This window comes from Macaca mulatta, chromosome 7 (assembly GCF_049350105.2).
Source record: "Macaca mulatta isolate MMU2019108-1 chromosome 7, T2T-MMU8v2.0, whole genome shotgun sequence".
NCBI lineage: Eukaryota > Metazoa > Chordata > Mammalia > Primates > Cercopithecidae > Macaca > Macaca mulatta.
In genome coordinates, this window is record NC_133412.1 from 176,064,672 (window position 1) to 176,088,634 (window position 23,963).

The 23,963-nt window shown below is 41.2% G+C and overlaps 1 protein-coding gene across 5 annotated transcripts in view; it reads left to right on the forward strand.

Moving 5' to 3' along the window:
- The window catches only part of RCOR1 (REST corepressor 1), a 132,900-nt gene that overhangs the window by 95,437 nt on the left and 13,500 nt on the right, over window positions 1–23,963 (forward strand). For 3 of the 5 annotated variants that reach the window (XM_077941745.1, XM_028851874.2, XM_028851876.2), the window contains exons 4-8: window positions 4,577–4,629; window positions 13,216–13,377; window positions 14,388–14,506; window positions 17,224–17,302; window positions 20,984–21,178. In XM_077941745.1, the coding sequence (XP_077797871.1) occupies window positions 4,577–4,629; window positions 13,216–13,377; window positions 14,388–14,506; window positions 17,224–17,302; window positions 20,984–21,178 (608 nt within the window). The remainder of the gene's footprint in view (window positions 1–4,576; window positions 4,630–13,215; window positions 13,378–14,387; window positions 14,507–17,223; window positions 17,303–20,983; window positions 21,179–23,963) is intronic. The other 2 variants (XM_028851875.2, XM_077941746.1) reach the window with 1 other exon arrangement.

The following is a 23,963-nucleotide window of genomic DNA, read 5'->3' on the forward strand; positions in this document are numbered from 1 at the left end:
GGGAATAGCCTCAGAGATTCTGAAAAGTATGGGAGACATCCATGTACCTTGATTAAAGAAAACAAAAGCTGAGCATTATGTAGAGCAGGAATACAGTAAGAGACAAGGTCTGTCAACAGCATTGCTTGTGCAGATGACTATATTCTGAGTAAATTCTAGTCCAGAACATTCTGTGAGGAAAGGAGGGAGGGAGGAGGAGTACCTACTGTGGTGGTGTTTTCTCAGTTAGGTGATAACCTGGCTTTATTGGTGAGAACTAATTCTTGGGAAGGTCAGGGCGTTGCTAAAGATAACATAGTCATACAGTGCTGTGTGCCATGCACTGCTAGACCAACTCATTTTATTTTGAGACAGAGCCAGGATTTGACCTGGGTCTTTCTTACCCTGTATATAACCTGTGCTGCCTTTTATCTTGTGGGACAGGAAACCTCAAATGTTGACATTGTACATATTACAGCACCGCAGGCATTCATTCAGCAAATGTCTGTCTAATTTTTATTGGACATTGGGAACAATGAAAAGAATGAAAAGTGTTTATTTGCTAGTAAGTATTAGATGGTAATTCCTTTTACAGATTAGTTTCATTTCATCACAACCTTCCAAGCACCTAGTAGACACACCATGTGTCTTCATTTAAGTAGTTATAGTAGCGTGCTTTCTTCCTTTACTTTAGATTTGAGTCATCAGGGTGATCTCCAAGAAAATCTTTTTTTTTTTTTTTTTTTTTTTTACGACAGGGTCTCGCTCTGTTGCCTAGGCTAGGCTGCAGTGGCACGATCTCGGCTCATTGCAACCTCTGCCTCCGGGATTCAAGCGATTGTCCTACCTCAGCCTTCCAAGTAGCTGGGATTACAGGCATGCACGACCACGCCCAGCTAATTTTTGTATTTTTAGTAGAGATGAAGTTTCACCATGTTGGCCGGGCTGGTCTTGAACCCCTGACCTCAAGTGATCCTCTTGCCTCGGCCTCCCAAAGTGCTGGGATTACTGGCATGAGCCACTGCACCCGGCCATCCAAGAAAATCTAAAAAGTTACGTGACTTACAGGTCACATTAGTAAGAATACCGTATTGTTTACAGTATGGCAGATGTCCTATATAACTTCAGCTGCAGCATTCGGAATCTACTGTGTTACTGTCTTACTCTTCCTACCACCAGCTGATTATTTATTTATTTATTTATTTATTTATTTTTTTTTTTGAAACGGAGTCTCGCTCTGTCGCCCAGGCTGGAGTGCAGTGGCCGGATCTCAGCTCACTGCAAGCTCCGCCTCCCGGGTTCCCGCTATTCTCCTGCCTCCCGAGTAGCTGGGACTACAGGCGCCCGCCACCTCGCCCAGCTACTTTTTGTATTTTTTAGTAGAGACGGGGTTTCACCGTGTTAGCCAGGATGGTCTCGATCTTTTGACCTCGTGATCTGCCCGTCTCGGCCTCCCAAAGTGCTGGGATTACAGGCTTGAGCCACCACGCCCAGTTAAAAAACAAAAGAGGAGATGAAAATGGAGTAGCATTCAACAAATACTTGTATGTGTCTTATAATTTGTAGCTAAATCTAGTTGCAGACAGTGGGCACAGGCTTTACAGGCCTTGTTACTGATGTAGCAGGAGGGACTCTGAGGAGATAACATCTGCCCAAGAACCACGGGCAGGACTAACCCCTGTGCTGGGCTACTCCAGGGACTCCTGCATCACTTGTTCAGCCTGTGCCTGTGTTTGCTCAAAGATGATGTCACTGGTGATCATACATACATTCCTTACTCAGTTAAGGTAGATAATAGTGTGCTCTCAGACTTGAGATTTTACAGCAGAAGCTTAAGGTTCATTTGTTGTTCATTTACCAAGTATTTATTAAAGGAAGGAACCCTTCGAGCCAGTTTTAAACAAGCAGACCCCCAGAGTTGACCCTCAATTTACCGCAGATCGTTTTCGCCTTTTGTCCTTACATATTCCTGAGTGCATCTCATGACCTGGTTTTTAATCAGCTGGCCTGCCGTCTGTTTCTAGGTCTGGTATGCTGCCATTTGCATCTCATCTCCTCCAGTATGAACCCCCACATTACCTGTGTCTCTCTGCAGGGTTCTGGCCAGGTATACAGAACCACCTGTTCAAGCAGCCTCATCTGACGCTTTTTAGAACCTTAGAGCACTTTTATTTGGCATAATCTACTGTATTGTGAAGTAAAAAGCAAGGGACACACTTTGGAGTAATTCCCTGCCCTGCTTTTTTTTTTGTTTTTTTGGTTTTTTTTGAGAGATGAAGTCTTGCTCTGTCACCAAGGCTGGAGTGCAGTGGCACGATCTTGGCTCACTGCAACCTCAGCCTCCCAAGTAGCTGGGACTACAGGCATGCGCCACCACGCCCAGCTGATTTTTGTATGTTTAGTAGAGATGAGGTTTTACCACGTTGGCCAGGGTAGTCTTGATCTCTTGACCTCCCGATCCACCCACTCCAGTCTCCTGAAGTGTTGGGATTACAGGCGTGAGCCACCGCGCCCGGTCTTTGCCCTGCTTTTTAAAATCACCAGTTAGACTTTTGTGATGAACTATGGTCATTTCATTTGTCATCTGCTGACTTTCAAGTAAGTTGAAATTTTACTATAATCTGAGTGAAGTAACCAGTTTGTAACTATTTTAAATATTAAAACAAATGGAAAATTAGTGGTTTTATATTAGAATTAATATTGAGCTGCAGTATATAATTAGTTGCTGTTTGAATTAGATAGACTTTTTCTTTTATCAATGGAATATTTTCTCCCAATTTTTAGAATACATGCTTCTATAAGAGTTGGAATTCTTTTTCAAAATTGATTTCTGTTTCCTAAATTGGTTGACAGTTCTCCCAGAGCTGGGAGCATGCTTTTGGTATAATCGCATAGCAAACGGAGATGGAGAAGCTCAGACTTGTTAGGACTCCTCTGTTTACTCTTTGTGTCATAGTGGGAAAGTGGATCACTCTGAGCCTGTCTTCTGTAAGTTTGGCCATTGTACCTAGAGAGTAAGATTTAGGAGCCAAGAGGGAATAGGGACTAGTCAGGATTTTACTGCCTACCTTCATACAGTTCTGTACTACTTGATTTTTTTTTTAGCTTGTGTTATTATTTTTTTAATTCATAAAGGAAAATCGTGCATGAACATATGGCAGTGCTATTGACTAGTGCATTATTTTTTCTTGTACATTTGGGAAGAAAGATTAGAATATCCTCAGGGAGGAAATTGATTCATCTTTGGGGGTGGCAGCTTCTTCTGGAGGTTGAGTCAATTCGTTTTCCTTGGTATTTTCCATGGTACTTGAAAGCTAGCCACCTTGTATTGGAGGAGTACATATTTGAAAGCAAATACCAAGCACTGGGCCATGTAATCTATCTCTTCAGAATTTTTTAAAACATAAGAATAGTTTGTTCATTATTTAACCTGAGCTGAGACTAAAAATGACCCCCAATTTCATACTTATTTTTACTGCTAAACATATTGTTTAAAGTAATACTTGTTTGTTGTAGAAAGTTTTAAGTAGAACTAAAGGTTTTGTCTTTCTTTTCCTTTTTTCTTTTTTTGAGACGGAGTCTTGCTCTGTCGCCATGCTGTAGTGCAGTGGTGCAATCTCGGCTCACTACAACCTCTGCCTCCCGGGTTCAAGCGATTCTCCTGCCTCAGCCTCCCAAGTAGCTGGGATTACTGGTGTGTGCCACCACACCCAGCTAATTTTTGTATTTTTAGTAGAGATGGGGTTCTGCCATATTGGTCAGGTTGCTCTTGAACGCCTGACCTCAAAGTCATCCGCCTGCCTCAGCCTCCCAAAGTACTGGGATTACAGGCGTGAGCCACCGCATCTGGCCCTAATTATTTTTAAAAATTATTTGTAGAGACAGGATCTCACTATGTTATCTAGGCTAATCTAGAACTCCGGGCCTCAAAGGATCTTCCCGCCTCAGCTTCCGAAGTGTTAGGATTACAGGCATGAGCCTTTGTTTTTCTCTTTTAAAGAAGACTCATAATCTCATCACCAGGTGATAACTGCTGTTAATATGTCAGAATATTCATTCAGAAGTTTCTCTGTGGGATCAATAACTGTATTATAATGATTCTGTTTTGTTACTGTCTGTTCTTTTAGTCTTGTACATGACAAGTGTATTAGTCTGTTTTTATGCTGTTGGTAAAAACATTCCCAAAACTGGGAAGAAAAGGAGGTTTAATGGACTTACAGTTTCACATGGCTGGGAAGGCCTTACAGTCGTGGTGGAAGGTGAGGAGGAGCAAGTCATGTTTTACATGGATGGCAGCAGGCAAAGAGAGAGAGCTTGTGCAGGGAAACTCCCCTTTTTAAAACCATCAGATCTTGTGAGACTTACTATCAGGAGAATAGCACAGGAAAGACCATCCTCCATGATTCAGTTACCTCCTATTGGGTCCCTCCCACAACACTTGGGAATTGTGGGAGATACAAATCAAGATGAGATTTGGGTGGGGACACAGCCAAACCATATTAGCAGGCCTGAAATATACATGTGTATCAATTCTAGTGGACCATAGGGTGTGCTCTGTCCCTCAGTTTGTTTACTGGCGTCTCATCTTGTTTTTCAGTGGACGAATACATTGCCATTGCCAAAGAAAAGCATGGGTACAACATGGAACAGGTAATATCATGGTTTTCTTTCTTTTGCTGTTAAAAATGAGTATTTATAACTAAATAATTTTATTTTTTTCTTCTCTGTATTGAGTAGCAGTGTTTCCTCATTAGCAATTTTTTGGTAATTACTAGTAGTGTTACACAAACTCTGGTCTTCTTTTTCTTGTTCAAGATGAATATTAGAGGACGCTTTGACTTGAAAGGCACATCTGTGCATTTCAGCAGATCTACAGCCTTTAGGACACTGATTACTTAGTGATTACTAAGGAGCTGGATGCTTGAACATAGTGCTTTCACATAGTGATTTCTCATGTGAATATGTGATTTTTCATTCTTCTGGTTGTATAATGATGTTTTTTGACGCATGTTTTCACATTCTTACCTGAAGTGTTTTAATATTCACCATTTTGAATAATTTTCAGGTTGTAAATGTTTGATTAAAGTCCCTCCCCTCCCCTCCCATCCCTTCCCTTCACCTTCCCTTCCTTGAGATGGAGTCTTGCTCTGGCAACCAGGCTGGAATGCAATGGCGCATCTCAGCACATTGCAACCTCTGCCTCTGGGGTTCAAGTAATTCTCGTGCCTTGGCCTCCCAAGTTGCTGGGATTACAGGCGTGCACCACCACGCCTGGCTAATTTTTGTATTTTTAGTAGAGAAGGGGTCTCCCAAAGTGTCGGGATTACAGGCGTGAGCCACTGCGCCCGGCCAAGATTTTCTTTTAAATGTTGTTTGGAATGTACTAATAAGAAATCCACAAGATTTATTTTTCTGCAAAAGTGTGATGATACCTTGTTTCAGTTTTAATGATTTACTTTAAACACATCAAGTTGGATTAATGCTTTCCATGGCATTAATCTAGATCTTAAAACCTGTAAGTTACTGACATTTCTTATTTTTCTGAATGATGGAAGTTACCAAAAGTTTAGATTATGTGAAATTGTATACTTTCTTTTGGACTTGGCCTTACATTTAATTACTCTATCCTGGTCATTGAAGCTACTTCTAATTATTAGATGATTGCAAAATATACCTGTATGAATTCTTAAGGATGGTAGTCTTGATCATTTCTCCTTTAAAAATGATCATTAGTGTCCAGGCGCAGTGGCTCACACCTGTAATTCCAGCACTTTGGGAGGCTGAGACGGGCGGATCGCGAGGTCAGGAGATCAAGAACACCCTGGCTAACACGGTGAAACCCCATCTCTACTAAAAATACAGAAAAAAAAAATTAGCCGGGCGTGGTGGCGGGCGCCTGTAGTCCCAGCTACTCCGGAGGAGTAGGAGAATGGCGTGAAACTGGGAGGCGGAGCTTGCAGTGAGCCGAGATGGTGCCACTGCACTCCAGCCTGGGCGACAGAGCGAGACTCCATCTCAAAAAATAAATAAATAAAAATAAAAAATAAAAAAAGAGCATTAGCATGAAAATTCCCTATATTATAATTCCAGTGTAAAAATTACCATTAGCAAAGTATTGCTAGATTATCTCATTTTACCTCTTTTGTTGCTTGTTCTATTTCTACCATTTTTCTAAGCTGAGACCTTTATATATCATATATATAACATATATATATAGTTTTTAAAAGAATAAACAACAATTGTGCTTTCATAAATTACCTTCTTCGTTTATATATTGAGGCAGTAAAGTGTGGTACTTGAAGAGCACAGATCCTAGAACCATGCTGGTTCTGTGACCAGTGGCAAGGAAAGTCAGTGCCTCAGAGAAGACCTTCAGTTTATACTCAGGCTGATCCTCAGCATGGAGGCAAGCCTACAACTAAAAGAAAGCAAAACCTTAGTAAAAACGTAGCAAACCCTGAGGAGGAGTGTGATTATGAGTTACTACCTTATTAGATGTCTAGGTTTTAACAGAAAAATCACAGAGCATACAAAGAAATGGTAAATTATGCCCATTCGGTAGAAAAAAATTGATCAACAGAAACTGTCCCTGGGAAAAGACCTTAGTGGCAGATCTACTAGGCAAAGATTTTAATACAACTATCTTAAAGATATTTTTAAAGAACTAATAGAAGATACAGAAAAGGTCAAGAAAATGATGTATGAACAAATGGAAATAACAGTAAGGAAATGGAAAACCTAAAAGGAAATCAAATTGAAATTCTAGAGCTTAAACTCTTGAAATGAAAAATTCACTAGACATGCTCAAAGGCGGATTTGAAGAGTCCCAAGAAAGAATAAGAAAGAACGTGAAGAAAGGACAGTGGCAATGATTCAAGTCTGAGCAGCCAGATGAGAAAAGATTGAAGAGTAACCAGAGCCTAAGGTACCCTAGGAACACACTGGGTGGACTAACATATGCATGTGAAAGTTGCATAAGGGGTAAGAGAAAGAGATAGGAACAGAGAAATTATTTGAAGACATAGGGGCCAAAAACTTCACAAATTTGATGAAAGACGTGAATATAAACATCCAAGAAACTCAGTGAACTCCAGGTAGGATAAACTCAAACTCACCAAAGCACATAATGAAACTTCGAAGAGAGAGAGAATCTTGATAGCAGCAAGAGAGAACTAACCTATTACATATAAGGGATCCTGAATAAGCTTGTTAGGGTATTTCTTGTCAAAACCTTTGGAAGCCAGAGGAAGTGGGCTAATATATTCAAAGCAGCAAGAGAAGAAAACTGTCAACTAAGAATTCTGTATCTGAGAAAATGCTTTCAAAAGTAAAGGGGAGAAATGAGGATATTCTCAAGTAAAAGCTGCTGGAGAGTCTCTCTGAAGAGGCCATAGTGGAGCTGAACTTGTGAACTGGTAATCCCATTGTCTATAAATTGGACAAGAACTTGAAGCCCATCAAGCCCATGAATGAAAAAAGTTCCTGGGGGATGAAGAGACCGTGCATAAAGCCATGGAAGCTGTGGCTGCCCAGGACAAGGCCCAGAAGTGAAGGCCAGCAAGCTGACTGCTCTCTCAAGGAACACTCCCTGCCCAACCATTCTTCTTCACCTCCTTTCTGCACATGCCACACTGACCACATCTGTAGGCATCTTACGTTGCAGCCGCAGATGGGAACTCGTGGCTCCCATTTTCATTGTAACCATTTTTGTCTCCTGCACCCACTTGCTTCATATAATCTAGTCAGAATAGCACCTCTGGTGCAGGGAGAAAGTTCCCCTTATCCAAGAGAGTTGAGAGGTAGTGACTTGGGCTTTTGCCAGGGCTTTGTTTACTAAGGACCTTTGCAGGAGGAGCCATGCTGTCATGACCAAGGAGGAGAAGCAAAGAGAGCCTTTTTGACCCCAGGAGCCAATCCTGTACTCTTCTCTAGTCAGACTACTGTCAGGAGAGCTCTGCTCATTCCAGTGGAAGATGGCTATAACCTGCACAGTGATGTGAAAAAACAACCATTTCCTCCCTGACCCCAGGGAAGGTGGCTCTAGAAGGTTGAGAGCAATTCTGTATTAAGTTCATGTGTTAGATTTACTTTTCCAAAAAATTGTATGTAAAAATAATACAAAACAAAAACCCTTCTGGGATTTTTAATTTTTTATTTATTTATTTTTATTTTATTTTTTTTTGGGGAGACAGAGTCTCACTCTGTCACCCAGGCTGGAGTGCAGTGAAGCAATCTCGGCTCACTGCAAGCTCTGCCTCCCGGGTTCACGCCATTCTCCTGCCTCAGCCTCCCATGTAGCTGAGACTACAGGTGCCCGCCACCGCACCCAGCTAATTTTTTTTAATTTTTTAAAAATTTTTAGTAGAGACGGGGTTTCACCGTGTTAGCCAGGATGGTCTCGATCTCCTGACCCCGCGATCCACCCGTCTCGGCCTCCCAAAGTGCTGAGATTACAGGCATGAGCCACCGTGCCTGGCCTTGTTTTATTTTTTTGAGACGGAGTCTCGCTGTGTCACCCAGGCTGTAGGGCAATGGTGTGATCTCAGCTCACGGCAACCTCCGCCTCTCGGGTTCAAACGATTCTCCTGCCTCAGCCTCTTGAGTAGCTGGGATTACAGGTGCCCGCCACCATGCCTGGCTGATTTTTGTATTTTTAATAGAGACAGGGTGGTCTCACCATGTTGGTCAGGCTGGTCTCGAACTCCTGACCTCATGATCCACCCACATCGGCCTCCCAAAGTGCTGGGATTACAGGTGTGAGCCACCGCGCCCAGCCCCCTTCTGGAATTTTTGGTAGCAGTTGAAGTAGTCCCACATGTGGTCATCAGAAAATAAGCCATTCCATCCTAGACAACATGGCAAAATCCTGTCTCTAGAAAAAATTAAAATCGGCCAGACACGGTGGTATGTGTCTGTGGTCCTAGCTACTTGGGAGGATGAGGTGGGAGGGTTAGTTGAGCCCAGGAGGTTGAAACCAGCGTGGGCAATATAGTGACACCTCATCTCTATAAAAAATTTAAAAATCACCTAAACGTGGTAGTGGGTGCCTGTAGTCTCAGCTACTCTGGAGGCTGAGGTGGGAAGATTGCTTGAGCCTGGGAGGCAGAGGTTGCAGTGAGCCAAGATCATGTCATTGCACTCTAGATCACAACTCTGTATCAACAACAACAAAAAAATAAAAATAAAAAAAGGAAAAGAAGCCATTCCTCACACCAACATGGGATAAACTTCTTGACCTCTAAGGGGTAGGATTGCATCCTGCTATGGGTTTTCGAATCCCTCCCCTACCTTGTTTTGTGGCAGTGAAATGCCTCTTGATCATGTCCAAATATTTCTTTCACTGACTGATTTCTAAATCGTGTTTTAATTGCTTGGCTCTGCCATGTGGACCCAGTATTCATTGTGAGCATAACTGTACTAAATCTTTCTTTCTAGATCAGTGTAATAAAGGCCTAATGTGCAATTTAAAATAAATAAAAACTTGTGTCTTTTTGTTTGTTTTGTTTTGAGACAAGGTCTTGCTCTGTTACCCATGCTGGAGTGCAGTGGTGTGATCATAGCTCACTGCAGCCTCAAACCCCTGGGCTGAGTCAAGCAGTCCTCCTGCCTCAGCCCCTCAAGTAGCTGCAATTACAGGCGTGCACCACCATGCCTGGCTAACTTGTTGTTTGTTTGTTTTTCGTAGATTCATGGTCTTGCTAGGTTCCCCAGGCTGGTCTCCAACTTCTGAGCTCAAGTGATCCTCTCACCTCGGCCTCCCAGAGTGCTGAGGTTATAGGTGTGAGCGACAATGCCCAGCCTCAGAAAATAGTTATAGAATATATACACAATGAAATGGAAAGAAATTTAAATCTTTCACTATAAATAATCAACAAAACATAAAAATGAGACTGGACGTGGTGGCTCACACCTATAATCCCAGCACTTCAGGGCAGATCACTTGAGCTCAGGAGTTGGAGACCAACCTAGGCAACATGGCGAAACCCTGTCTCTACAAAAAAAAATTAGCTGCACATGGTGGCATGCACCTGTAGTCCCAGCTGCCCAGGAGGCTGAATCAGGAGAATTGCTTAAGCCTGGAAGGGAGAAGGTTGCAGTGAGCCAAGATCATGCCATTGCTCCTCCAGCCTGAGCAATGAGAGTGAAACCCTGTCTTTAAAAAAATAAAATAAAATAAATAAAACCTAAAAAGACAGTAATTCAGGAAATGAAGGACATAAAAAGCTTTAAGGAGCATACGAAACAAATAGCCAAATGACAAAAGTTCCTCCTTATCAGTGATTACTTTAAATATAAATGGATTAAACTTTCCAAAGGACAGAGATTGTCAGAATGGGTAAAAAATACAGAATCCCACTATATACAAGAGGTTTACATTAGCTCCGAAGACACAATTTTAAAGTGAAAGGGTGGAAAATGGTATCCCATGCAAGTAGTAACCAAAGAAAGCAGGAGTGATTATAATAATATCAGTCAAAATAGACTTTAAATTTAAAAAGGTTATAAGAGACAAGGACATTCACTGTTGGTGAGAATGTAAAATGGTACACCCGGTGGGGAAAACAGGATGGCAGCTCCTTAAAAAATTAAAAATAGAATTACGGGCCGGGCGCGGTGGCTCAAGCCTGTAATCCCAGCACTTTGGGAGGCCGAGACGGGTGGATCACGAGGTCAGGAGATCGAGACCATCCTGGCGAACACCGTGAAACCCCGTCTCTACTAAAAAATACAAAAAACTAGCCGGGCGAGGTGGCGGGCGCCTGTAGTCCCAGCTACTCGGGAGGCTGAGGCAGGAGAATGGCGTCAACCCGGGAGGTGGAGCTTGCAGTGAGCTGAGATCCGGCCACTGTACTCTAGCCCGGGCTACAGAGCGAGACTCCGTCTCAAAAAAAAAAAAAAAAAAAATAGAATTACCATATTATCCACCAATTCTACTTCTGGCCAAAGTGGGTAGATCAGTTGAGCCCAGGAGTTCAAGACCAGCCTGGGCAACATGGCAAAATCCTGTCTCTACAAAAGGTACAAGAAATTTGGCTGGGAATGGTGACTCACGCCTGTAATCCCAGCACTTTGGGAGGCCGAGGCGGGCGGATCGCGATGTCAGGAGATCAAGACCATCCTGGCCAACATGGTGAAACCCCGTCTCTACTAAAAATAAAAAAAAGTTAGCCGGACGTGGCGGCAGGCGCCTGTAGTCTCAGCCACTCAGGAGGCTGAGGCAGGAGAATGGCGTGAACCCGGGAGGCGGAGCTTGCAGTAAGCCGAGATTGCGCCACTGCACTCCAGCCTGAGCAACAGAGCGAGACTCCATCTCGAAAAAAAAAAAGAAATTAGCCAGGTGTGGTGGCATGTGCCTGTAATCCCAGCTACTTGGGAGGCTGAGGCAATCAAGGATGATCACCTGGCCCTGGGAGGTGGAGGTTGCAGTGAGTACCACTGCACTCTGGCCTGCGTGACAGAGCCAGACTCTGCCTCAAATAATAATAATAATAATAGTAATAATAAATTAAAACAATTTTTTTTGAGACAGAGTTTCGCTCTTGTCACCCGGGCTGGAGTGCAATGGCATGATCTCGACTCACTACTGCAACCTCCACCTCCCAGGTTCAAGTGATTCTCTTGCCTCAGCCTCCCGAGTAGCTGGGATTATAAGCGCAAGCCACCACACTTGGCTAATTTTTGTGTTTTTAGTAGAGATGGGGTTTCGCTATGTTGGCCAGGCTGATCTTGAACTCCTGACCTCAGGTGATTTGCCCACCTCAGCCTCCCAAAGTGCTGGGATTACTGGCATGAGCGACCACACCCGATCAATAATAATAATAGTCTTAAAGACAGAAAGTCGAATGATAGTTGTCAGGGGCTGGGGGTTGGGAGGAATAGGGAGAGGGAATAGGAACTGTTGTTTAATGGGTACAGAGTTTCCCTATTACAAGTTGAAAAGAGCTCTGGAGATGGATATTGGGATGATTGCACAACATTATGAATGTATTCAATACTACTGAGCTGTTCACTTGGATGGTTAGGTGGATAAAATTTATGTATTTATGTTTTTTTTTTTTTTCTTTTTTTTTTGAGACGGAATCTCGCTCTGTTGCCCAGGCTGGAGTGCAGTGGCGCGATCTCAGCTCACTGTAACCTATGCCTCCCTGGTTCAAGTGATTCTCCTGCCTCAGCCTCCTGAATAGCTAGGATTACAGGCATGCGCTACCACACTCAGTTAATGTTTTGTATTTTTAGTAGAGTCTTTTGTAGAGGGTTTCGTCATGTTGACCAGGCTGCTCTCAAACTCCTGACTTCATGTGATCCACCTACCTCAGCCTCCCAAAGTGCTGGGATTACAGGTGTGAGCCACCGCGCCTGGCCGAAATCAAGTTTCTATTAGAAAAATGGAGTAACAGTAATAAATCCTCCCTCCCTCCCTTGACAAGTCTCTGTCACCCAAGCTGGAACAACCTCTGCCTCCCAGGTTCAAGTGATTCTCCTACCTCAGCCTTCTGAATTGGTGGGACTACAGGCATGCGCCACTATGCCCAGCTAATTTTTTTTTGAATTTTTAGTAGAGAGAGGGTTTCACCATGTTGGCCAGGCTAGTCTTGAACTCCTGACCTCGTGTGATCCACCTACCTCGGCCTCCCAAAGTGCTGGGATTACAGGTGTGAGCCACCACACCCAGCCAGTTTCTAAGGAGTGAAAGCCAGTATTCATTTTTCATTTCATCTCTTTATGTTCATGCTAATTTTTAACTACTTTAGAATAATTGTTTGTAGATAGTTTCTCTGTGATCACTTCCCTGATGATACCTATGTTGCCATACCTAACAAGTATCACCTTCCCTTGTTGCTGTACCTAACAAGTTATCACCATCCTAAATTGTATACTTATCGTTTCCAAGAAAAATATTTTTATTGTATGTGTAATTTCCAATTAAAATATACTGTATTTTGTTTGAAAATTAAATAATTTATTTAAATTGCTTCACTCTTTCTTGATACTTATACCTATATTAAAAGACATACCTATAATAAAAATTACATCACCTGAAAAAAAAAGTATGTTGTGTGTATGTTACCACAATTATAAAGAATAGCAAAAGGGGCATCTGACAGTGTCTGCCACTTAGCACTGTGTATGAGTGAGTTTGTCTAAATATGAAGTAGTTCTCACTTTTCTTTCTTTGGTCTCATTTCCATTTTCATTGTTTTTTTATGTAAAATTTCACTGATATGATTTTTGTAGGCTCTTGGGATGCTCTTCTGGCATAAACATAATATCGAAAAGTCGTTGGCTGATTTGCCCAACTTTACCCCTTTCCCAGATGAGTGGACTGTGGAAGATAAAGTCTTATTTGAGCAAGCCTTTAGTTTTCATGGGAAAACTTTTCATAGAATCCAACAAATGGTAAGTAGATGAGACCACTGAGTTCTAACTAGTTTTTTCTCTTAGCTACTCTCTTCTGCAGCATACTTGAGATAGGGATATCATACTCAAACATAAATATTCCCATTTTTGATAAAGTTCCCCTTTCGAAGATTCAGCTTAGTACGTGCTGCTCTGTGGAGAGGAGTTTTCCAGTTATAGAGTAAAGCACTTCTAGCACTTCCCATCCTGTCATCTGTGATTGGACCCTCCCCACCCGCCCCAGTCCCTCTTGTTGGGACTCCCAAAAGATTAGACCCGTACGAAGGATCTTTTTTTTTTTTTTTTTTAAGACGGAGTCTCGCTCTGTCACCAGGCTGGAGTACAGTGGTGCGATCTTGGCTCACTGCAGCCTCCACCTCCCGAGTTCAAGCGATTCTCGTGCCTCAGCCTCCTGAGTAACTGGGACTACAGGCGCATGCCACCACGCCCAGCTAATTTTTTGTATCTTTAGTAGAGACAGGGTTTCACCATATTAGCCAGAATGGTGTCAATCTTCTGACCTCATGATCTGCCCGCCTCAGCCTCCGAAAGTGCTGGGATTACAGGTGTGAGCCACCGCGCCCAGCACAAAAGATCTTTCATGGTTATCTGAGGTGGTGCCTCAAGGGGCTCTGTCTGCTTGGGAACAGCTGACTTATCATTTACATTCTGGAAAGCTCTTTGGTAGGCTCCTACTTAAAAGCTTACTGACATTTGCATTAAGTGTTAAAATGAATTTTTAAAAAATAAACTAAGTTTTATTTAAGGACATTGGGTGTGTGAAAACTCTTGATTCATCTTGAACTGGTTTTCATTGACTAAGTTTCACTTACAAACTTTAGTAATTTAAAATGTCTATTGATAAGAATCCATTTATCAATTTTTTCTTATCAGAAAAAAGGGCTATGGCTTCAGACATAGAAGAGTGATCCTTATTAAAGGTACCTAAACATTTGATTTTTCAAGATTACTTTTATATTCAAATAAACCAACTCATTTTTTATGTTTAGCTTCCTGATAAATCTATAGCAAGTCTGGTAAAATTTTACTATTCTTGGAAGAAGACAAGGACTAAAACTAGTGTGATGGATCGCCATGCCCGGAAACAAAAACGGGAGCGGGAGGAGAGGTGAGCACGTGGCTGGGGTGTTGTCTAACCACTTAGGGGACTATCTGAGAGCCCCAGATACAGAAAGGCAAGGCAGAATGACTGGTTTTCTCCCCGTGCCTTCCCGGTGGAACTGCATGTTCATGAGATGTATTGGAGTGTGTTACATTATTCAGGGATTTTTTCTCACCACTCTTTCCCTGCAGTCAGTGAACTTCCATTTTGAGTCAGTTAACTTTGACCCATTTTTTTTCCTGCCCCTTTAGAAGGGGTGGCTCCTTTTAATAAAAAAGAATCTTTTATTTTGTAGTTTGAGGTTTAATATGGCATATTTTTACAAGATTCATTTGGTGTGTTTTTATCTTCGTCATGTGGAAACAAAAACACAACAATACAATTTAGAGTTGCTTCTTCTTTTTTTGACCATCTGTTTTTTGTGTGTGAATGAGAAAGAGAAACATTTTATGATTTTTTTTTTTTTTTTTTTGAGACAAGTCTTGCTCTGTCGCCCAGGCTGGAGTGCAGTGGCGCGATCTCGGCTCACTGCAAGCTCCGCCTTTCTGCAAGCTCCCAGGTTCACGCCATTCTCCTGCTTCAGCCTCCCAAGTAGCTGGGACTACAGGCACCCACCACCTTGCCTGGCTAATTTTTTTGTATTTTTAGTAGAGACGGGATTTCACCATGTTAGCCAGGATGGTCTCAATCTCCTGACCTCGTGATCCGCCCACCTCAGCCTCCCAAAGTGTTAGGATTACAGGCTTGAGCCACTGTGCCCGGCCTATAATTTCTTAATAAGGATGTTAGTTTTAAGGATAGCTTAGTATGGAGAATACTTCCTAACAATCACTTCCTCAGTCTTGTATGTAGCTTAGAGAAGTGGAAATGGCCAACTCACACTCAGAAATGGGTTCTAGTCTCAGCTCTGAAGATTCCACTTACATGCCACAGGCTACACTGGGATGTTTAAGGTCTTTCATTTATTTTTTAACATAGTAAAATTGTACATACAGGCAGGTGAGTTCAACATGCGTCTTCCCCAAGCCTCTTGTTTTCCTTAACTCTAAAATGAAGATGTTTGAAGTCCAGAAGGCAGCACGCAGACCTAATGGTTTTCTTGTTAAAGTGGTGAGAGATATAGGTAGGTTTTAAAAAATCCTATTTTCCACATTTCCTGTCATATTTTTATCAATAATAAAAAAAAAATCAAGGAGGATGAAATACACGGTCCCCGGCGTCCCATCTCAGGATGGAATTTTATCATTTCAAATGAAAAAGTAACATGTGAGAACACATTGAAAGTTGAGTATCACTTTTGGAGAATTCAAACCTCTTGGCCCAAGTATAAATTGAGAGTGATGTTAGGAACATCTCCAAAGCTCTTTTCAATTGTAAGAGCCTATAAAATTATTGACTATGATACATCTGCATATTTTTGCCTCCGACTTACATACTAGTAGGTCTGTTTAGGGATGAGTGCTCTTATCAATTTTTAATGAAGCTTTTTCATTTCCCTAGTTTACTGTCTGTATAGTAAGTCTGTTACTACAAGCAGGTGCAGTTTACTAAACAGCAATCAAAATTAAATAATACAGAATGGGATTGGATATCCTTGAGTATGAAATAAGAATACCTGCCAACACTTCCATTCTTACTCCCTAGAAGCTTTCTTTCTTTCTTTCTTTTTTTACATTACTTGGCCCTGATGGGGCCAAAAACAGCTCTGCCTCCACCTCCCATGTGCACCTTAACCACTTTTGGGATGCAGGGATGGAGATGCTGCAGCAGCACCTGATAAATTGTTGACTTTCTAACAGGACTTGCCTGTGAAAGTCGTGGCAGGAACTGGGACAAAATTCCCTTACCGAAGGCTCTTTTTCTTGTGGACACTCTTTCCTCAGCTAGAGCTTCCTGCTACCTTGGTGGAGGATGGGGAGGAGGTGGCGCATAGTGGGCATGGTCTCCTGGGATGGATTCCAGAGCAGTGCGAGGTGGGCAAACTGGGGCAGGCTACTTGACTTCTGTAGATTTAGTTTTCTCATGTTTTACAGTTGCGTTCCTACCTACACCGGGACTTTTCTTGTTTGTTTGTTTTAAATTTAATGAAATACTGAATTAAATTAAATTGAAATTGAAATTAAATAAAATACTACATTCAGGATATTACAAAAAGCATTTGAAGTATATACCAATGTAAGTTTTCTTTTTAAAATTAAACTTAATTTTAAAACATTGGTTGTCCAGGACACCAGAAAAGCCTCAGACTTTGTGTGGCCTTGGGTAGAAAGATGGTACTTGAAAAAGGATTTTTTACTTGTTGTCAGGTTTGTTTCAATGCAGTGGAAATTTATTCTCCATAATTTCTCGGTTTTGTTTAGTAATCATATCCTAGTCCTCAATAGATAATTATGGGAAAATAACATGTAAATGCATTTTCAATTTGATATTTTCAGTTTACAAATATAGAGCAATCATGTTTTCGATCTGGATTGGGAAGTTAGGAATCTATTTTAGTAGTTTTTCATCATTTAGACTGAAAGAACTATGGAGTTGGTATTCTGTTTCAATTACAAAGATATTTTTATCTCAGCAGCCTGAAAACATACTAATTTTATATTAAATCAATTTATTGTTTATATTTGGTAAAATTAGTACAAAATTTTCAGTTAAATCAATTTATTGTTTGTATTTGGTAAAATTAGTACAAAATAACCGTTCAATAACTTGTTCTTGCCTTCCAGTGAGGATGAACTGGAAGAAACAAATGGAAATCATCCCATTGACATTGAGGTTGATCAAAACAAGGAAAGCAAAAAGGAGGTATTTTTTCCCCCTAGTATTGTTTAGGCGAATACGTTTTATTACTAGTTTCATAAATAAAACATTCCTCTTGCTTGTTTTACTTAATATATTAAGTTCTATGTGGAAAGCAGCATGACTGTTTTTTCAACAATACTGTCTCTGCTTTGTAGATTGTATAATTTTGTTTGCCAATAGATATGAATAAAGGAAGCCTTAAAGGAGAGAAAATAGCACTAATGAGTAATGATGTTCCCTAGGACAGCAGTCCTCGCTGACTTTCTTCATAAACCATTAGCTCAGTAGGCTAGCAAGTGGTCTGGTGAATTCCAGGCAGCCTTAGGGTCTCCATTCACACTATAGCTGCCCCAGCATCTGCCCATCCTAGGCACCCATGCCATGCCTGGGGTGACTGCAGGGAGCTGGCCAGGGACTCAGCACAGCCCTCCTGTTACTCAGAAGCAATAATTTGGTCACACCAGGGTGAGCCAGGACCATCCTCTCTCACATGGTGACTGTTTCATCTCATCACTTAAAAAAATAATTATACAAGAGATTGTAGTTTCTGGATTCAGGGGGCTCGCGAACCCCTACGATTGCATGTAACTTTTACATAGGTTCATAGAGGTATTTTTCCGAAGACACAGTCTATAGTTTCAATAAAATTTCTCAGAGAGTTCTCTCTCTCTGCTCCAAATTATAAGAACAGTTATTTTATTTTATTTATTTATTTATTTTTATTTTTTATTTTTTTTGAGACGGAGTCTCGCTCTGTCGCCCAGGCTGGAGTGCAGTGGTGCGATCTCAGCTCACTGCAAGCTCCGCCTGCCGGGTTCACGCGATTCTCCTGCCTCAGCCTCCCGAGTAGCTGGGACTACAGGCGCCGCCACCACGCCCAGCTAGTTTTTTTTGTATTTTTTAGTAGAGACGGGGTTTCACCCTGTTAGCCAGGATGGTCTCCATCTCCTGACCTCGTGATCCGCCCGTCTCGGCCTCCCAAAGTGCTGGGATTACAGGCTTGAGCCACCGCGCCCGGCCAGTTATTTTAAGCCTGTAAAAACAGAAGGGTCTAAATTTAAGCTTTAAAATGACCTCAGTAATATATGCTTCTTATAGACAAGGTAGGAAATACAGCCAACTGAAAGAAGAAAATTAAAGCAATTTATATTATTATTATCCATAATCACTGTCAACCTTTTGGTGACTTTTTCCTGAGAACTCTCAGTAAAATGTATATTCTTAATTCTGAATCTAGTCACTTTTTGGAAATAATAAAATGGGAGCTTTGTAATTTTTCGAACCTTTTAAAATTTACTCTACCTTGGTTTTTTTTTTTTTTTTTTTCTTTTTTGAGACAGGGTCTTCTGTGTCACCCAGGCTGGAATGCAGTGGCACCGTGACTCACTGCAGCCGCCAGCTCCTGGGCTCAAGCAGTCCTTCCACTGTGGCCTCCCAAAGTGCTGGGATAACAGGCATGAGCCATCCCCAGCCCAGCCCCTTGATTTTTTTTTTTTTTTTTTTGAGACAGTCTCACTCTGTTGCCCAGGCTGGAGTGCAGTAGTATGATCTTGGCTCACTGCAACCCCTGCCTCCCAGGTTCAAGTGATTCTCCTGCCTCAGCCTCCCGAGTAGCTGGGATTACAGGCACATGCCACCATACCCTGCTAGTTTTTTTTTATTTTTAGTAGAGATGGGGTTCCACCATGTTGGTCAGGCTGGACCTTGAATTTTTTTTATGTCAAATATATTTGTATACGTAGCTATATATTACTCTGTCACATAAATGTTTCATAATTGAGTTACCTTATTCTATGTGGATTTCCCAGTTGTTTATTCTTCCTGTTTTTTGCTTTTATAAACAATGCTGGATTGATTGATTCTCACATAACTCAATATTTGTGCTTGTAGGTTTTTTTTTTTTATTAGAACTAATTCCTGGAAGTTGAATTGTTGAGTCAGCGTGTTCTAGATATATATATTGTTGAGGCGTTTTTTGGTTATATATCACCAAATTGGAAATTGGTCTTTTTTTTTTGCGTAATTTATATGAATGCCCAGATAAGATCCTGAGGGTTAGCTAAATTAGATTATTTGGGAAATCATATTGTAGTTGGAGTTTTTATTAAGCTTTGTTTTGATGTATTGCTATTTACCAGGTTTTTCAGTGGCACATTTTAAATGAGAGAAAACACTTGATTTCATACAATTTTTATAATTCCTGTTTATATAATGTTATTTCTGATTCAGAAAGAAAATGGCTAAATCATAGTTTCTTTTTTTTGGGATGGAGTCTTGCTCTGTCCCCCAGGCTGGAGTGCAGTGGTCCAATCTCAGCTCACTGCAACCTCTGCCTCCTGGGTTCAAGCAATTCTCTGCTTCAGCCTTCCAAGTAGCTGGGATTACAGGGGCCCGCCACCACACCTGATTAATTTTTGTATTTTTACTAGAGACGGGGTTTCACCATCTTGGCCAGGCTAGTCTTGAACTCCTGACCTCAAGTGATCCACCTGCCTTGGCCTCCCAAAGTGCTGAGATTACAGCCGTGAGCCACCACACCTGGCCCATCATAGTTTCTTTTTTTGTTTTTTTTTTTTTGTTTTTTTGAGAGGAGTCACGCTCTGTCACCCAGTCTGGAGTGGGTGATGCGATCTCATCTCACTGCAAGCTCCGCCTCCCGGGTTCATGCCATTCTCCTGCCTCAGCCTCCCAAGTAGCTGGGACTACAGACACCTGCCACCACACCCGGCTAATTTTTTGTATTTTTACTAGAGACGGGGTTTCACCGTGTTAGCCAGGATGGTCTCGATCTCCTGACCTCGTGATCCGCCCGCCTGGGCCTCCCAAAGTGCTGGGATTACAGGTGTGAGCCACTGCGCCCAGCCGCCTGGCCCATAGTTTCTTTTAAGTGTTAAAATGATACTAGAACAGGCGTAGTCAGTTGGTGATCTTTATTAAACATCATGGTCCCATACAGAGCACAGTTTATTGCCTACTAATATTTTTGTATTACCGGCTTGTTGAAGAAATTATCTCTACCATGATAGTTTTGCAGTGTCTTTAGCTCAGTCTTTTAAAATACGAAGCAGAAAGTCATATTTTCAGCTTTATCAGTGAATGCTAATGCACTAACAAGATGAAATTATGAGCAATTATAAAAACTTCTTATTCTTAAAATGGTTACCAGTAAATTATATTCTTTAACTTGACAAGATTTTACTGTTTCATTTCTGAAGGTTTTGGTTTTACAGAAGTTAATAGCCGTCATGCATTTTTAAATGAGAAGGTATATTATTTTAGAGTAAGTCATATAAGTTGCCCTAAAAATTGTGTTCTCCAAAAATGTGTATAAAAAGCCATAATTTCATGTAGATAAATACAGATGTGTGTGTGGCCACAAAACTCATTAGCAGAGAATACAGATATTTTTTTAGGAAGCCAAGAATTCTTATTTTCATTGGCTTAAAATGATAGAGTAAGGAAGTCTTTGTACAAGGAGGAATGGAACACAGTTTCATTGTGTTTAGTCAAAACTCCATAGCCCAAATTCTGTCTGTGAACTGCCTGTTAGAATTTGTAGATCTCATTTGGTTCTGATAGGGCATGGTATTTGTCTTAGATTGTTTTGGTGCCATGCTAAGGAAATAAATACGTTTATTGACTTTTTTTTTTAAGTTTCATTTATCACATATGTATATCATGCAGGTGCCCCCTACTGAGACAGTTCCTCAGGTCAAAAAAGAAAAACATAGCACACAAGCTAAAAATAGAGCAAAAAGGAAACCTCCTAAAGGAATGTTTCTTTCTCAAGAAGATGTGGAGGCTGTTTCTGCCAATGCCACTGCTGCTACCACGGTGCTGAGACAACTAGACATGGAACTAGTTTCAGTCAAACGACAGGTACTCCTAAGCCGGGTCTTGGATGTAAAAGAGTTAATTAGCACTTTAGAGGTGTTTCTGTTATTCATATATGTGAACGTTCTCTTTCCATAAATCTCAAAGGAGCATTCTGTTTCTAAGGAATTGGACAGATCTTGAGTACTAGCCCATTGATTTTTTTTTTCTTTTTAATGAACATATAAATTGAGGTGGATGGATATAGTGTCATCTGAAAGTATTTCTGAAGTATATAGGAAAGCATATGAATAATATCATATTTATATTATATATGTGTCTGTGTCTCCATGATTTCTTGCAATATGAACACACCCCCGGAACCTGCATCTGAATCAGAAAATGGAATGTTACCCCCAGGCCCATGCGTTTTCCCTCCTGGTCACTATGCCATGGAATGCGGCATTCCCTCAGCAACTTCACCCCTCTTTTATTACCTACTTGTAGGTGACCACTATTCTGATTTTTTTTCTTTTTAATTTTATTTTGTTTTTGAGACAGTGTCTTGTCCTGTTGCCCAGGCTGGGGTACAGCGGTGCAATCTTGGCTCACTGTAACCTTTGCTTCCAGGGCTCAAGCGATCCTCCCACCTCAGTCTCCCAAGCAGTTGGGAGTACAGGCGCTTGCCATCACAACTGGCTAATTTTTTGTATTTTTGGTAGAGACGGGGTTTTGCCATGTTCCCCAGGCTGGTCTTGAACTCCTGAGTTGAAGTGATCTGCCTGCCTCAGCCTCCCAAAGTGTACTGAGATTACAGGTGTGAGCTACCACACTTAACCCTGTTCTGATGTTTAAACCATAGGTTGTTTTTGTCCATTTTTGAGTTTTACAGAAATCAAACTCATATGATACTGTTTATTTTATGTCTGGCTTTCTTTCAACCTGAGAGCTAAACAGTTTTTCAAAGCGGTCCTGTTATTTGATGTGTGTTTTGGTTGCACATCAGCGTTTCCCAGCTGTAGCACTATCACCATGTTGGGCTGTTCTGTGCACTGTAAGATGTTTAGCAGCATCCCTGGTCTTGACCCACTAAATGCTAGTAGCACCCTCCCCCTACCAGTTGTGACAACAGAAGTATCCCTAGGCATCACCAGATTACCTCACAGGGGCACAATTGTCCCCATTTGAGAACCACTGCTCTACATCATTGCTACATTTTGGTAGTCTTACATTTTAGACCTTCTAATGGGTTATAATGATGCCTCATTGTACTTCTTATTTGGCAGTTCCCTGACGGCTAATGAGGTTGCTCACCTTTTCATCCATTTGTTGGCCATTTGGACATCCTCTTTTGTGAGACGTACTCAAGTCTCATCTGTTGTTTCTGTCAGGTTGCATATTTTCTTACTGGTTTATAGGTGTTATTTAGGCTCTGAGTTGTTTTCTACAACTCGTATTGTAAATACGGTAAATATGTTTTCCATTCTGTGACTCTTAATGGTATCTTTTGATGAACAGTAATTTTAATTTTAAGGTAGTTTAGTTTCTTAGTCTTTTCAGGTTAGTGTTTTTGAGTTCTGTTCACCTTTCTCAAGGTCATGACGATATTCTCCCATGTTAATCTTAGAAGTGTTGTTTTACCTTTTACATTTTGATCTAGAAATGTTTTTCTGTATTTGTTGTTACATGTAGGATTAATAGTCACTGTTTTGTTTTCATATGAGTATCAATTTGGTCAAGTATTTATTGAAGAAACTGTCCTTTCTCCTTTGCAATGCAGCAGTACCTTTGTTTTACATCCAGTGTCTGTATGCATATGGGTCTGGTTCTCTGTTGCTTTGATCTGTTTGTCCATCCTTCACCAATACATACTGTCCTTCCTAACTTTATGTACTTTATTTTAGTTATCTAGTGTAATATAAGTTCTCCAAGATTGTCTTGGTTATCCCTGGCCTTTTAATTTCCATATAAAATTTAGAATTACTTTATCAATTTTCAGAAAAATAATTTGAATTTTGATTGGGATTGTATTGCATCTATAGATAAAAATGGAGAATTAATGTCTTTATTGAGTTTCCTCATCAGTGAACATGATATACCCCTCCGCTTCTGTAGGCCTGTAATTTCTCTCAATGTTGTGTTGTTTTCTGTGTAAGAACTTACGCATCTGTTGTTAGTCATTCCATGATATTTGGTACTTTTTTGTGCTCTTGTAAAGGATATTGTTTTTTAAATCACTTTTTGTAATTATTTTTGCCTGCTATGTAGCTTATTATTTTAATCCGATTGCATAGTACATTTAAACTGAAAGTTCAACCTAGTAGTTGGTTCCTGTCCTTTCATTCTCTCTCTGGAATTCAGTTCCAGAAACCCATCAGCAAGTTGTTGACTGACAGTTTGTTTTTGGTTTTTGCTGCTTTTGATTTATCTTGATGGTTCCCTTGGAGGGTTAAACAGGAGACCAACTGTCGTCTCATAGACGCTAAGAGCAGGGTGTGCGGCCGTCTTCCTTGTGGTTTAGGGAGGCAGCCCAGACCGGGACCCACGTACACTCTGTGTGCCCAGAGGAGCAGCTTCTTGTCATGGCTGCTGGCACAGCTGCACTCTACTCTTAGGAGAATCACTTAATCTTTGTAGGCCTCTTTTCAAATGAGATTAATCCCGGCCTGCCTGATCTCCCAGAATGTGTCTGGGCTACTGTGTGAGAGAGCATTTGAAGCTCTGTTTGCGCTGGAAGAACTCTCTCTGGGGCTGTGAGCTCTTGTTGACATTGTTACCTTCCTTTACAAGGATGCTCCTTTTTCCCTCTGCTGAGTGAGCTCCTGGTGGTTGCTGTTTAATACATTGAGGA